The following is a 15,526-nucleotide window of genomic DNA, read 5'->3' on the forward strand; positions in this document are numbered from 1 at the left end:
CTCTTGGGTATTTCTCTGGCTCTTATAGCTATCCTGGTCTTGTGTAAACTGCACGGAAATGGTTTGAGAGCAGGCTGTCACAGAGAACACTCACTGGGGAAGGTGCTTTTATCAGCTGAGATACCTATGGCATGTACACGTCCACTGTTTGACCTCCAAGTAGATCACCTTAAATCTGCAGGCATTAAACAGCTGTGTCCAACCTCTGACCACAGTCAGCCCTGCACTTGCCAGCAGCAGGTCAGGAGGTGTGCCAGGCTGGTGCTTTGGTCTCAGACTTAGTTCTAGCAAGCATTGTGAGCATACGACTGCTCTGAAGGCACACACTGAGTCTGCCAGTTGAAATTACCTCACTGGTGTCATCTAAACAGTGGGTACAATCCATATAAGAAAGCAATCACAAATCGCAAAGCTCAACACTTTGTGGGGTGCTGAGCATGAAGACAGCATAGCCAGCTTTCACTGAGATATCACAGTGTTTGGTGTTCCTAAAACTTGAGCTGTTGTAACACATAGATGGCACTAGATTTTCAGCCTTTGATTTTAAAAGAGAATTGAAGACTCCTCTGATGGTAGAGGAAAGTTTGGAAACATAACTGGGCAAATCTGAGGCTCAGAAACCAAATGGAGATAAAAAGCCCTTATCCTAGATTTACCTTACACAAATGAAATTTTCCTCACCAATCTGCTAGATCTTGAATTTTTCATAATGAAATTTTCACTCTTTTCAGCATGCTCATGAGTAGCAAAAGCATGTAAAGTGACAGGAAAAAACATCCTGTGTTTTAAGCATCAAAGCTTGAGGACATAGAACTTGCTTTGCAGAAGTATCACAAAAAAAAAAAAAAAAAAAAAAAAAAGACAATACCAGCAAAAGAAGTTTCAGGATTGTCAACCCCAATCAACACAGAGGCCTGCCTAGTGCTGGGTCAGAGAGATTTTGCTGCTGGGTATTGAATGGTTCATGTGTATTATGCCTTCTGGCATGTTGAGCAAGCATATTTTGAGATACTAGCAATGAGCTATTTCAGGACAGTGGAGCTATGAACTCAGATTAAAAAAAAAAAAAAAAAAAAAAAAAAAAAAAAAAAAAAAACAAGGATTTTTTTCTGAACTCACTTCTGCTCTGCCTGAGGACAAATGAAACTAGTAGGATAGCAGAGTTCTGACATTATTCTCAAGGTGCTTTGTCAGCTCTTAAAATTCTTTATCCTTTTCCCTCCCAGGCATTCCTTCTGCCTCCCTTCACTTTCTCCTGAGTACTACCATGGCCTTTTGCCCACTGCAGCTGTGAAGATGCAGTTTTTCTTTAAATATTTTTTCAGAATAAACTGTATTTTCTTACTGAGCAAGCTGATTTTAAGTTGAACTGATACTTTTTTTCCTCCTCCTGATCTGGTACTGTTCCCATTGTTTATCCCTTTGGCTTTGCTGGGAACAAGCTACTGTTCAGGTACAATTGTGTGAACTATATGAGTAAGTATAAATAAATCAAGTCCTTGTCTATTCATTTCACTATAAATCCTGAAGAGGGCACAAACAGTCCAGCAGAAAAAACAGATCTAGCTAACAGACTTCAACCATTTAAGATACTACACAAAGTGCAGCCTTGTATGCTGTTGTTGCATCTGGGTAGTAATTTTCGATATCATGATAGGCTTGTTCATCTGTCTTGCAAACTCCTTCCTGTTTTGAGCATGACTATTTTTCTTGTTTGTAAATCTAAATCTTCTAAGAGAGGATAATGTAGTTTTCTAGTTCTGGCTTGAGGCTCTGTTGCTGCAGTCTTAAAATGCTGGCTGATAGTAGCTTAAAGAATTAGGCAATTGCTGAAGTATTTTTGTGTAGAACTGATATTACCACAGTCTGGCAGAGAAAGTCTATAGGGAAGATTCTAAAGTCATTCTGTAAGATAGTGAAGCTCTTCAAAATGCAAAAACTTGAATCACTGCAAAATCAGTTGCATTTCTCCTTCAACATCATTGCACAATTAAAACATGATGGGTACTGTCTGAGCATTCAGGGTGTTCCCTTTCAACATGGCAAAAGCCTAGTGAATTCAGCCCTGCAATTTGGGAGCAGTTGCTATTCAAGGTTCCAATTCCAGCATTCTGCTGCTTTTGCTGAGGTTTTATTTATATAGCTTATCTTCACTGACTGGCCTATTTCTGTAGGCTTTGCTGGTAATTTTCGCAGAAAATAATGTATGAACAATTGCATGAAAAATTACTAGTGTATTTCAGGGCTTCCAAATACTGGTTTTAGGATGTCCACATGAATGCAAGAAGTGTTGGATGGAAAGAAACACTTCAAATGTATAAATTCATTAGAAACTGCATTATAAAAGATGGGTTATGTGTTCTGAGAGGTTAGGTGTATTTCTCAGCTTCCTTATAGTCATTGCATATTTATTTAAGAACACACATTCTGAAGAGACCAGTTGTTATTTTGCATCCATGTGTTACTAAACATCACCTTGCAGACCTCAATACTCTCAGCATCCCAAGTACAGCCTGTGCACACAGGACTGTTTTGTGAGAACTCCTTGGAAAAATATATCAGCAAGTCAGTGTCCTCTATATCTTTGGCTATTTGAAATCAAGTAAGAATACAAAATCTTTAGGGTTTGTTTCAGAAATGCTCAGCAAGGAATCTAAATGCTGTAGTGCCCAATTCATACTGTGGAAAGAGCTGAACATCCCATGTAAAGTAGGAACAGAAGGCACTAAACATCTCAGAAGAGACGTTCAGCTCCTGGCTGTTATTAGGACTCAATAGACTCACTGTAGCCTGTCCAGAGCCTTGCAAATAAGCTGTGGATAAAGCCCTGAAGGTAGAATCAGAACAAAATTTGAAAACATCCACAGGCATAGAAAAAAAAATCTCAAACAGGATTTAACTGTCTAAGTCCAGTTAAATTATCATGCCAATTCTTTATAAAAATATGCTGTCTTAGAAGTCCTATTTACCATTTATTTTCCATTTACCAAGTATAGCCTAAAAATTAAGCTACCTTTGAATGTCAAGGCAGAGTTGCCTATGCAGGTAGCAGTCTCTCACCTCATCCTCTTTTGGCTCCTCTGGAGTGACCCTCTTGGGCCCTCTTGTCTCATTTACAATCAGGTCTTCAGACTCAGAAGCTTAAGTGGTGACAAGTTACAACATTTAAAGACTCTATGCCAAGCAACTGCCTGTAATTTTTCATACAAAGCAAGAGGAAAAAAAAAAATGTTGTTAGCAGATGATTAGAATGAATAATGCTGTGACTGTCTTACTCTTTTGATGAATGAGCATGATATTGAATACTGAGTATATGGATAACTGCATCTAGACTCAATTAGGGAAAATGAAATAATGCGGCATACAAATATGTGTGCATAGGACTACTAAGTTCTGGCATTTTCAGTAGCTCTTCTTTTGCACAAATACAAGCCTGTGTATGCATGAATATATGCTATTTCACTAAAATCATGGAGTTCCTGTCAAAAACCTGTTATTTCAGATCTAAGGAACATGAAGAAACAATAGGCACAAACTAAAATACAGGAAAATCCATTTAAACATAAGAAAGATATATTTTTTTTTCCTGTGAGTGTGATCAGACACTGGAAAAGGTTGCCAAAAGAGATGGTGGAGTCTCCATCCTTGGAAGTATTTGCATCCTGCCTGGGCACACCCCTGCTGTGCCAGACCCTGGCCAGAGCAGGAGGTTGGAATAGATGATCTCCAGAGATGCTTTCCAATTTCAGTGCCTCTGTGGTTCTGTGAACTGTAACAAAATAAGTCTCTATGAGAGAGCATGATGTACGTTTCCCTAGTAACTTGCTGTCTCACAAAATGTCAGCTGCTCTCTTTAGAGAACTGAGTCTTAGAAATGTTACCAACAAGAAAAAAAAAAAAAGAAAGAAAAAAAAAGGAAAAAACAAAGATTCTTTCTTATTTTCTCCTCATATAAGCTTACCTTTTTCTCCCCTATGATTATTTCCAGATCTTCTTTAGTCATTGAATACTCATTTGTATTTTCCTCTCTATCCTTTCCTACAAGCTTACTTTCTCATTACTGTTTTCCCTCCTGCCCTTTATATAGTTTGACAGTTTCCACTTCCATCCCATATCAACTTGTAGTGATTGATAGGAACAAACTGATGGTATTGTTGATAAATGAGTTGCTTACCATAATCAGAAAAATCATTCTGTTGTCATTCTCTGCCCATCTTAACATGATGTATCTTAGGAGATATGAATGCATTAAAGATCCTATCCCTCAGATATGTCTCTCTGACAAGGAGCTCCTGGATATTAACATCCTGCCTCTTCTTCTAACTGTTATTTTGTCCACAAATCCCCTCACTTCAGATAGCTACTCAAAGACAATGCTTATTTAAGCATATTTTTAAGAGGTTAGGGATACCACTTTACTAATAGTTGCCTACATAAGTTGGTATGTGCAATTATAACAATTCATTAATTATAAAGTAGGCCGTGGGCTTTTTAATCCACATCACAGGCTTTTAACAAGCAGTTTGCACATAGATTTTCAGGTTTTCTGTTTCTTCTTTTTCTTCTCTTTATTCCTCTCATTCCCTTTTCTTTTTAATACTTCTGTCTCTTTAACAAAGTCCAACTTAATTATCTTTATAAATGAGTGGTGTCTCAGGACAGCACAGGAAGGTGAACCAGAGATTTATTTTTGTCTAGAGTTTAGAAAAGCAGGTTAACAATAATGGAGAATGCAAAGGCAGACGAAAGGAAGAAGGGGCAGCTCACAAAGGCTGATATTAACCTCAGCAAACTGGCTTTTCTCACCTGCCCCCAGCTCTGAAAAACTTAGAGATACTGCATTGTAAGCACTTGGAGAAGTTGCTTACATCTGAAATTCTCACTCTTACATAAGTTGGTTTTCTATAGCAACTGTCTGCAAAGCAGTTGTTTTCAGCAATGGACTCAGGTCATTTTAACTGCCTTTATTCCTATGTTTTCACTTAATTAAGTAATTATAAAATCTGTGGCCTCCCTCTACTGAGATGTTCAACAGCTATTCTTGCCTAAGGGCTGTTGACTACAGGATCCCTTCATATTCCTGTGCCTGGAATTTTTAAAGAAAACTGCGTGAAGTATGCGTCCAATTCCCATTAAAAGTAATTAAGTTCTCAATTTCATATGCCCCTCTTGAAAACTACAGTCATCGAATCCTCACAGCAATCAAAGTTTAGGTCCTAGAGCTCAATCTAGTCTGACAGCTCCACCTTCACTGGGCTGATTTAGCTTCATTTCCTATGCATTATGAGGGACAGAAGATAACTTGTAATGTTAAGATTTCTTCCCTTCATCCAGTTGCCCCTCTTGCCTGACTATGACTTACTGCATAGTATTTCAGTCTCTGACTGGGGCATAGACATGTTTGTGGTGCTCCTAGGTTGTGTTTGACTTGAAATGTAATCTAATACCCCTAACTCTTTACAAAGATTCAGGGCTTACCAAGGGCCTATCTTTTGAGCTGACCAGTTGTACTGCCTTGAATTTCACCCTACAGCTTTCTGCATTAGTCTAATATGATGCTCTTTTCTAAATTTTAAACGTCAGTTTGTAGTTTAGTTAGATATAATATCCTAGGATTGGCTGTAAAGTCTTTTGTCACATACAGAATAAATAAATGCAAGATTACCAGTCACTGAATTATCACGCACACAAAATTTGATAATTGATCTTTGACTATAAAATAATTGCTTCTTGCCTGCAAATAGTTAAATAGTTGGACAGAAGCACTGGATTTAAAAAAAAAAAAAAAAGAAAGAAAAAAAAAAAAGGACAATCTCAGAAGCATGTCTTCTTTTGTACTAGGGTAATATCAATTTTTTTATTGATAGTCTGAAATCTCTTTGCCAGACAGGTGTATCAAAAGCAGCTGAAGTGAATTAAATGAAAACACTGAGATAAGTAGGAACAAAACAGAGCCTGATGTCTCTGCAATATCCTCCTCATATAGAATTTTCTTTCAAATATTCAAGTTATCATTCTGATCTGTTTCCATTTGAGGAAGGGCTGTTTGGAACAAGAGTCTCTGTAGTTTATCATGAGAATCAGAGGATTTTAGGAAATATATCAAAAAAAATGTCATTCGGGTTTTTGAAACCTGGAGTCAGAATCTGCTTTCTCATGTTAAGTAACCCATTATGTCAGACATCACTTAGGATGTTAGAGGCAACTCTTATGTTCTGCCTCACTATGGTGTCAGTCTTACTTTCCCAGATTATAAATAGTTGCTAGCATTCTTGCCATTAGTTGAGGGTCAATAGTATTCAAACTTTCAGAGCAAACACTGGACTTTCACTAAGCTTCCCAGCAAGCTGCCTGTTACTGAAATGGCTGATAGAGCAGTAAACAGTGTGTGGCATAAGGTTGTTGAGTTGTGAGCTCCAGACCCAAGCATACTGTCTTTGTTTTAATTCTTTTAATTCTCACTTCCTTGTTGATACTTTCCCTGCCATTGATAATGTTAAATAAAATTGCTAAAAACCCAAATGCAGATTAGTTTTGGTGAGCTTCATCAGGGAGACTGCACTTCACCTTCAGAAAGAGCAGCAAGATCTAAGCCTTTGTTCAACAGAAGAGTTATAGATGGGTTCTATACAAGTTGGTTGTTGAGACAAGCAATGGGAAATCTCTTTTATCATATTGCAGGGCTTACCTGTAAATATGGATGTCTCTTTTAAATGCATTAGCTTCCATTAGTTTTGTATGTTTTTGTGAAGGATATACTTACCTCTGAGGCATGTTTACCACCAGTGATCCTACTATAGCACATTTAAACAGCTCACGTGTTGAGCTGAAGAATCTTGCTTATTTTTCTATACATTTGCTCAAAGTACTTTTTCCATTTTCCTTTTTGCATCCCAGTGCTTGTGTGCAAATAGATATGATGTATACCCAGAGAATGCTCATGTTAATTATATTACAGTTGTTCTTACTTACTGTTCTAGCAATTGGACCCATAAGTGTAATGCAATAAGCTGGAGAAATATGTTCACCAGCTCTTTGCAGAGCTAATATAACACCCATGGATAAACTTGTTCAACAGTATTCATAGGACTAGTGAATACAAGAGAGGTCTGACTTCCCTTGCTCACTCTTTCCACTGTGACTCTACAAGACGTTGCTGATACTGGAAAGCAGGCAGGCATAAGTTTTCTGTCCAAGTTGTTCTGAAAAGAGAAGTTTTTATTCCTATGGGCAGATTGGCCATAGAGAACATTTTTAGATATACAGCATTTGAAGTTAGTTGCCAGTGAGATTTAAATGTACTTAACTTAAATTTAAATTTGCCTTAGTTTAACGTAATGATATGAAAGGCAAAATATATATCTTTCCAATAATTATAACTAATCACTTGAAATATTTGATACTTGGTTACCTTTGAAAATGGTGTACTTCAAGAAAGATAAAGATTTTGCTGTTTTTTTTTTTTTTTTTTCATTTTAATAAAGATGTTAATTAAAGTTTTTAATAATTCTTATCCAAATAGATCAATATTTTATTATCCAATAGATCAATATAGATCAAAAAATAGATCAAAATAGATCAAAATTCATATTAGTTTTTACTTTGAAATTTCTTTTTCTAAAGATGTAATCACTGAAATAATGTTAGCACTATACATTAATGATAGTTTTTTTACCATGTGCATATATTCCTATTCTGGAAAATACTGACTGCTCACAAAAAAAAAAAAATAAAAAAAAAAAAAAAATCCTTCCTTTCAGAAGTTACAGATAGAAATAGAAATACAAACTTTCCAAATTAAAATAAATAAATAAATTAGAAATAGGAAGCTAATGAAATTAATTAAATTTAGATACACATTTTAGATACGGTACATAGTAAGTAGCTCAGTAGGGAAAATAGTAAAGGAAGTATATGCAGTCTGCACTTCCAAATGCTAATGTCAGTTCTAGTATTAATTGCCTGTAATGTAGCCAGTTAGGGTTGGAGAAATTTGCCAGAAAAATGGTGAACATAAAGAATGAGATCTATGCATAAACAAAGAAATGATACCATAGCTCAAATTAATACTGTTGAGGTCTAAAACTATAATTTCCCTAGTACTCTTGGAAAGTATGGAGGAGTGTGATGTTGTCATTATTATTTGACAGCATAGAGATATTTGGGCTCTCAGTCACTGGATCAGTCCAACTCACTTTAAAAGTTACCAAAATTCATTACAATCTATCAACTTTCCAGTGAAATACTCTTTGTCTTGTTTATGAGTTACAATCTTTGAAACACTGCAACCATGCTTTCCAAACTTGAAATTGCAGGTAACTCTAGCTAAAGGGTTAGAGATTTTTCTGGGCTTATTGTACATAGATATTTGCTTGACAAGGCAGAAAAAAATCATTTTATTCAAATAAATATTATAACCTGATTATTTTTTTTTTTTTGCTAGTCTTTTTGTAGTGAAAATTTTTTGTTTCAAGGCTACAAAGTTCTGTCCTTTTGACTCTCTCTTCATTCTTCTGAAATGCAATTACTGTTCAATGAAATGTTAATGCTCTATTCTATTTTTACAGCTGTTCCATGATGTACTCTACAATGTCATAGTTTAATAATGCTGCTAAATTTTCTTCCTCTATCAATTTCTTAAAATTTCATAATGAAGTACAATGTGAAGATTGTAGTAATTTCCTTTTTGTTTTTTGGTTTTTGTTTTGTTTTTTTGTAAACACAGGACAATATCTGCAAAGACTCATCACCAGGCCAATGACTTCAATATATTTGAAGGAATGGTCTGCCATGGAGTCTGTGTTGCGACAGTTTCAAGAGGCAAAGTGGTTTATGAAGGCGGAGTTGTCAAAGTCACAGCAGGAGAAGGCAAATACGTCTCCCGTCCACCATTCTCTCCATATGTCTACAAACGAGTCAGGCAGCGGGAGAAGGTTAATTAAACTAATAAATCTCTGTAATGCTTTCTAGAACATGAGGATAACTAGCTCTTGGGAACAGAGGTTTGGGGATTCAATGGTAATTTCCCTTACTAATCAAAATCTGCCAAGGTGGGAGGAAATGAAACTAAGGGGACTCAATTTTTATTGCTCTTCATATTACAGAGAAATATCATAGACTAGTTCCTGCTCTCAGGGTATCTGGTACAGCTTGTAGACAAAGTCTGGGTACTTTTAAAAATAAGTCCCACTTGCAATAACATTGGACAAAATATTTTGCTCATGGGTAATCTGACTACCTGCTAGATTTAATCACTGATTTCACTGCAAATCAGAGAGGCTCAGCATCATGCTCAGGGATAAAACTTAAACTGGAGGAAGAGATCAATAGTTTTCTAACTCTTCCATGGGGCAGATATTTAGAGCTAAACCCTGTAGAATGCTGAACATTTGGCTGTGTTCCAGCAACAATGTGTTAAAAGCTGAACACGTGCAAAGTGCTGGACCAAGTTTGCTGTTCAATCTCTTTTTGAAGAGAAATTTTGCAAAAGACATGCAGATTGAATTTCCAGTGCCTATTTGCCATGCGAATAATATTTTTGAGGCCTTATTGTTGCTTATTATGGGTAGGATTTTCCAAAGCACACAGACAAAATCTGAAAGTCACAACTTGAATCAGTAGAATTCACTGCAGGATCTAAAAGTTGAATTAGACAAGCATTCATGTGAGATCTGGCTCTTTAAGATACTTCTAAGATAATACTGTGCATTACATCCCTTTGTTGTCTTGTTGGACTACAAAAGACATGTTGAAATGGCTGAGGCTTTCCTCCAAAGACAGCACTTTCCCAGTAGCTGGTGGGGGCTGTCTGCAAGACGATAGGCATAATGCTCTTCAGTGGATAGGCAGGGAAGTCTGTTCATGAGCATGCAGTTTTTCCCTGGGAACTTAGAACAGAAAACAGATGATTGAATATTTGGGCTTTCCAAGCATAAAAGAATACATTTTTGTACCAGTACTAATCAGTGTAAGTTAGATAAATTGGAGGCATTTTCACTTGCATTTGGTCAGCATCTGACTATATTGATTATACATTAACTTTTATTTTGAAACCAAATTTCTCATTTAAATCTGTCACACCTTTTCAGTGTGAATGAAGGTTCATGTTTGTGGGAGAAATGAAAGGGAAAGAAAATCCTGGACTTTCCAGGCCTACTGCATGAGTGAACCAGTACCCCAAACTGTGAATTTTTCTGGAGAAAAGATCTTCCCTTTCCATGAGACATTTGGTTGAATTGAAACAATTGCTCCAAAGGCCATACAATTCCATGGCCAGCTTCATATAAGATTATCACAAGCTAAACAGGGAGAACTCTTCATCTACAGTAGAATTATTCTGCATTTTTAATCTGGATAGATTCTTGTTGTTATATTCCTCTCACCCGTTGGGTCTGTCTTCAGTGGGATCTGTCATACACAAAGTTCAATGTGACTGTGAATCTGTTTAATCCACCAGACATTAAAAATGTTTGGTACTTTGTTGATGAGGGCTGCTTATTATTATTGCACTTTCTTTGTTGTGCAATGTTGGTCCCTTTAACTTTAAATGCAAAATAAATGCCATGTAAGGGTAACAGAAGCTAGCTATTGAAACCAGATTTGTACTGGCATTACATCAGCAAAAAGTTAGGACATTCCTTTTCATGTAAGAGAAAATGATGCAGTTCTTAAATGATAATTAGGTTCTTCCCCAAGCATAGCTAAGTTGTGACTCCAGACCCTGGCATCTCTGCTGAGGCATCATATCCCATGCAAGAAGATTAGTACCAAAACTAAACTAAAATTTAAGATGAGTTTGGCAATCATAGAATTCTAAAAGACTTCAGTGAATGTTGTCATTTCTATTTCTGATAAAAGCTAGGGAGAATTTTTCCATAACCAAAACATCAAGTGCAAAATGTTTTCAGAAGTGACTTTTCAACCAGCTCAACCTCCTGTAGTCAGCAGCTGGGATGGTGGATGGAAGATAGGAGTGGCTTTGTTTCATTGATGTTCATTTAACTCTCTTATCTGTACTAAGAGCATCACTGAGAAATATGATTACCTTAATGAAGAACAGGCTTAGAGTGTGAATGGGCAGTGAGTCAGCTATTCTGGAGAGCTTGCTCTGTACCTCTTCCCCCTGGGATACCCTGATGAGTAGCCAAATTAATATATATATACATATATATGGAAAGAAGCAAATACTGCAGATAAGTGTTTTTGTTTTGTTTTATTTTGTTTTAATATATTTATGTGGTGTAATCTCTGGGATTTTGCTGCTCCAAGAAGTGTTTGAATGAAGGGAGGCAGAAGCATCAACAGTATGAGGTGAAACATGGTCTGTTACTTGTTAGAAAAATGGTTTTAGAGTTCTTTTGTTACAGTGATGAACAGACTGAACCACCTGCCTCCTGATGAAAGCTGAGAACTGAACATTTTAGTTTGAGTGTAAGGAACATTTTCAAAAGAAAATTTTGATGGAATCGTTGGGTAGCATAACATTCAAAGCTGGGTTATATCAGGATTGCTATTTTTATTGTGTAGAGTTAGCAATTGCAAGAAGACAATATAATACTGAAAGGTTTGAAATGCTTCATTGCAGGTCTGTCAGCCGGTTCCTGTTAAGAGAGCACCATATACAGGTCTGGTCTCAGTTACACCCATCGCACCAAAATAATAGCTGTGTTCCCAAGGTTTGGTTCTTGCAGGTAACTGTCTATTTTGATTAGTGAAAACTACTTAATGCTTCTCTGAAATTTCAAGAAAAGTGCAGCAGGCCTTCTGACATGTGACAGGCTTGTCTGAAATGAGCCCTCTCATAAAAATGAGTGGCAGCTCAGGTATAGAAAGCCTCTTTCCAACTGGAACCCCATATAAAACTTTCCACTGAGAGCACAAATGAATTTTAACTGTGAAACTGAGAAACGGGTATGAAGGCCCACAGAAAAGCTGAGCTCAGTTAGGCCATCCTTTCTGAAGCAGCAGGAGTAAAAGTACAAGCCTTAGGCTTACAATTTTACAGAAAAGCCAGAAAGAGTTTGATGTAAAAAATTATATTCTCTAGTGTTCCTTTCTTACAGACAATAAATCTCCATCAATTGAGCTGTTTGGGGTAAGCTGAGAGATTGGTATTGCAAGGACAACATCTGTCTTCATGCAGTAGAGGTGCTGCAGTCAAAGCCAGCTGTGATCTGATGGATGGCTGAGCTGCTATAAGGCTCAGAGCTGGTAACAGTGCAGTAACACCCAGCATCACCCCCTCCCTCTTCACCAGTGTCCACAGTGCACAGCCTGGTTATTGACATTCCCTCAAATCTGTAAACCCGGGTGCTTGGTTGATCCTTCTCTGAGTTGATTTACTTGATAACCCAAGAGAAAACAATTAACTTCCTTTTTCTGGGTTAGATTTCTGTTGGCATAGTGAACTGAACTGTCTCGTAGAAAAACCTAGCAAGGACCAGTGCTGAGCAACTCATGGGTGGCAAAAAGCAGCTAGTGAGAAGGGCTGGGCAACAGCATCTCACTCTTTAACTGTTTACAAGCTGCAGAAATTCCTCAGGAAAAAATAAAACAGACAGGTATGACCTTCAGAAAGCACAACTGGGGCATGATACTGCTGTATGTCAACTGCAGCTGAAATATTCTTCTGCTACAGTAAGGGGGTTGATTATATGGGTCGGGGGTATGGTGAGTGGCAGTAAGCATGACAAAATCCGGGCTGAATTTTTGTGTGTATATAAATACCAACAGTGAGATCAGCTAGCTTGAGAAATAAATTCCCAGTAGATGGATGTAAAGCTCCAGTTCTCACCTCACATAAAATGGGTCTGTTCTTGGTCTGTTCTTAATTAATGAGGACAGGAACAAATCTGCAGTGCTGGGAGGGTGAAATTAGCTTTTCCACATTTCATTGTATTATTATTTTAAAGCTCCCTCACAGGGAAATTCATCTAGAGCATCAGTAGCAGCAACAGAGTGCAGCGTGCTATTTGTTTTCCTCTGTCATAAGGGAGAAAGCTTTTGTAATAGAGAGGACTAAAGGCTAAAGCTGCAATAGAGTGAGGGAGAAATAATCATTCTTTCTAGCTCCTAGCACTCTTTCTCTATTATTACCTCTCTGAGTGACAAATTGCAAAGCAGAGATTTTCTTTTGAAAGATTATATCATATTGTCTTTTTCTTCTCTGTAGATAAAAGCAAATGAAAATGACCCTGCTGTCCTCACCAAAGCAATGCATGCTGGTTCCAACAGTCAGCTCACAATCAACTTCACAAGAGCCAGCATGAAACATCAGTAACCAATAAACATACTGGGCTTCCTGCATGAATGTTGTCTTGCAATTTCTCTTTAAAAGAAACTTTATTATTGGAGCTGGGAAACTCTTTATAGAAAATGGCATAAAATTAAAATAATAATTACAGTTATAATGTGGCAGCATGTCTGTAGGTTCTTAAAACTGTGTAGATTTGGGGGCAGTTCTTCTTAATATTTGTCTTTAGACGGCATCAGTTAACTTATAAAATAAAAGCAATGAGCAGTGTCCTTTAAATATATTGCTGACATTTTTGCTTTGTTAGCTCACAGGACATGAATGTTAATTCTGTAATTCATGTATTAGGAAGATCTCTGGATTTAGAGATGCAGAGAATTCTCATACCAGATACTGGATTTGATTTTTCTTTTCTGCATTCTGGAAGGGATCAGGTACAGTAAAATGTTGATTCAGGGAAACCGTCACTCTTTCAGATCTCCTGTTACATCTCCCTGCCCCTGTCTTTAAAGGAGTTCTGAATACTGCCAACTACACAGCCAAGTGTTTATTATTATGGTCGTTTACTTTGTTATACCTATGGAAATCTAGGCTAACCACACTGGTGAACTCATGTTCTGGCTTTATGGAGGCGTCTCACATTCATAAGTTAAAGGTTTATGAAGTGAGGTTACCATGGCCAGAAAATAATGCATTTTGATTGATTTATTTATTTTTATTGAAAATGTGAGTTAATTCCCAATGTAAACCATACTTTGTGGGTGTCTGTTTTCTTTTTATTTCTTTTTTTCTTTTATTTTTTTTTTCCCTAGGGTAGGATTCTTGATGGAAAAAAAAAATAATTTATCTTCTTAACCTGCATGTTACCATGTCTAGACAGGTTTTGAAACCTCGAATTCTGTTTAAAGTTGCACTTTCACATGCAAGAGCCCGTATTTTTAAGCAGCTGTCCCTGGGAAATATTTAAGAGAGAAATAGGGTGAACAGAAAAACATCTGTACAGGGATTTTATTGTTCCATATGTAGAAGTGTTATCCCTAGGTTCATGCCTAGGACCACAGCACTATACTGTACTTCTGTGTAACCCATAAGGTAAACAGGCACAGAAGGAAATTCATCTTTGTAAGACATACACAGAAAGCATATGATAATTACTGTTATTTTTTTAATTTGGCAGTGGAAGGCAGACTTGTAGTTCTTTCTAGATCTATAGGCATGCAATGATGTATGAACTTGAAGAAGAAACAAACTCCTACTATAGCTCAGTACTTCTTGTTCCTCTAAATAGCAAAAGAGACTTTTATTTGTATGATGATGGAGGATAATTGTGGAGATGATCAGGAAGAGCTACCACAGGTTCCCAATTCTTTGGGGTGACAGAACAGCAGAACTGGGCATGCAACACAATCACAATGACTGTTACATGCAGTGGGGTTCACTGCTTGGTGTAGACTTCTGCAGTGTAATGGCTTTTGTCCGAGTTTGTTGTCTAGACTCTCTTTGTAATCAACAAAGAGAACAAAGTGTTGCACTACTCATCCCTGCAGCAAGATCTAAAACAGACTAGAGGAACCTGTTCAGAGTTGTTCTCCTTTGGGACGAGATGAGTAGTTTTCTTGCAATGCCAATTTGTCTCCACTGATTACAAAGAGGATACAGCATGAGTGATCTGCAGATGTCTACCCTGCAGCTGCCTTTCACTCACCTCATCTTTGCCTCTCAGAACTGAAACTTTCTGGTAAGAAGGATGCCTGGCATATGTTTTGTTTCATCAAGAGTGAATTTGAGAAGAGGAAAGGGGAAAAATCAGGTAGGAGAAAAAATACATTTCTACTTCTAATGGTAATTTAAATGTGTATGAAGTCTTTCATCTGAGTCTTCAGTGTTTAACAATTATTAGAGCCTTGCAATTGCATGGTATACCTATGAGACAAATAAATATAATAATTGCCCACTGATGAGAACTATGCATGCTCAAAGCTCTGAAATCACTCAGGAAGTTGAAAATGTGTAGTTGCCTGTTGTTTTAACATCCAGTGTTGGCTTAAGTGTGTTGCTCAAGGCAACAATGACTCAATTATCACAGAAATGAAACCCGGGAGTAAAGGCTGCCAGCCCTTTGGATACTGTGGATGTGCCCAGGACTTTTAAATGTCCTTTGGCTCTTGGGACTTCTACTGAGATGAAAGTGATACAAAAAACTGCAAATCATTACAGCCCAAAGGAACAAAGGTAGTGATTTTTCTAAAAACGGATGTTTTCACAGTATGATAG

The 15,526-nt window shown here is 37.2% G+C and overlaps 1 protein-coding gene across 1 annotated transcript in view; it reads left to right on the forward strand.

The window, feature by feature from the left end:
• The window catches only part of DPYS (dihydropyrimidinase), a 32,730-nt gene extending 19,425 nt beyond the window's left edge, over positions 1 to 13,305 (forward strand). The window contains exons 9-11 of the mRNA XM_072034387.1: positions 8,726 to 8,933; positions 11,585 to 11,690; positions 13,172 to 13,305. Of these exons, the coding sequence (XP_071890488.1) occupies positions 8,726 to 8,933; positions 11,585 to 11,659 (283 nt within the window). The 3' untranslated portion in view covers positions 11,660 to 11,690; positions 13,172 to 13,305. The remainder of the gene's footprint in view (positions 1 to 8,725; positions 8,934 to 11,584; positions 11,691 to 13,171) is intronic.
• Positions 13,306 to 15,526: the final 2,221 nt, after the last annotated feature.

The sequence above is a fragment of the Anas platyrhynchos genome, chromosome 2 (genome assembly GCF_047663525.1).
Source record: "Anas platyrhynchos isolate ZD024472 breed Pekin duck chromosome 2, IASCAAS_PekinDuck_T2T, whole genome shotgun sequence".
NCBI classification, from domain to species: domain Eukaryota; kingdom Metazoa; phylum Chordata; class Aves; order Anseriformes; family Anatidae; genus Anas; species Anas platyrhynchos.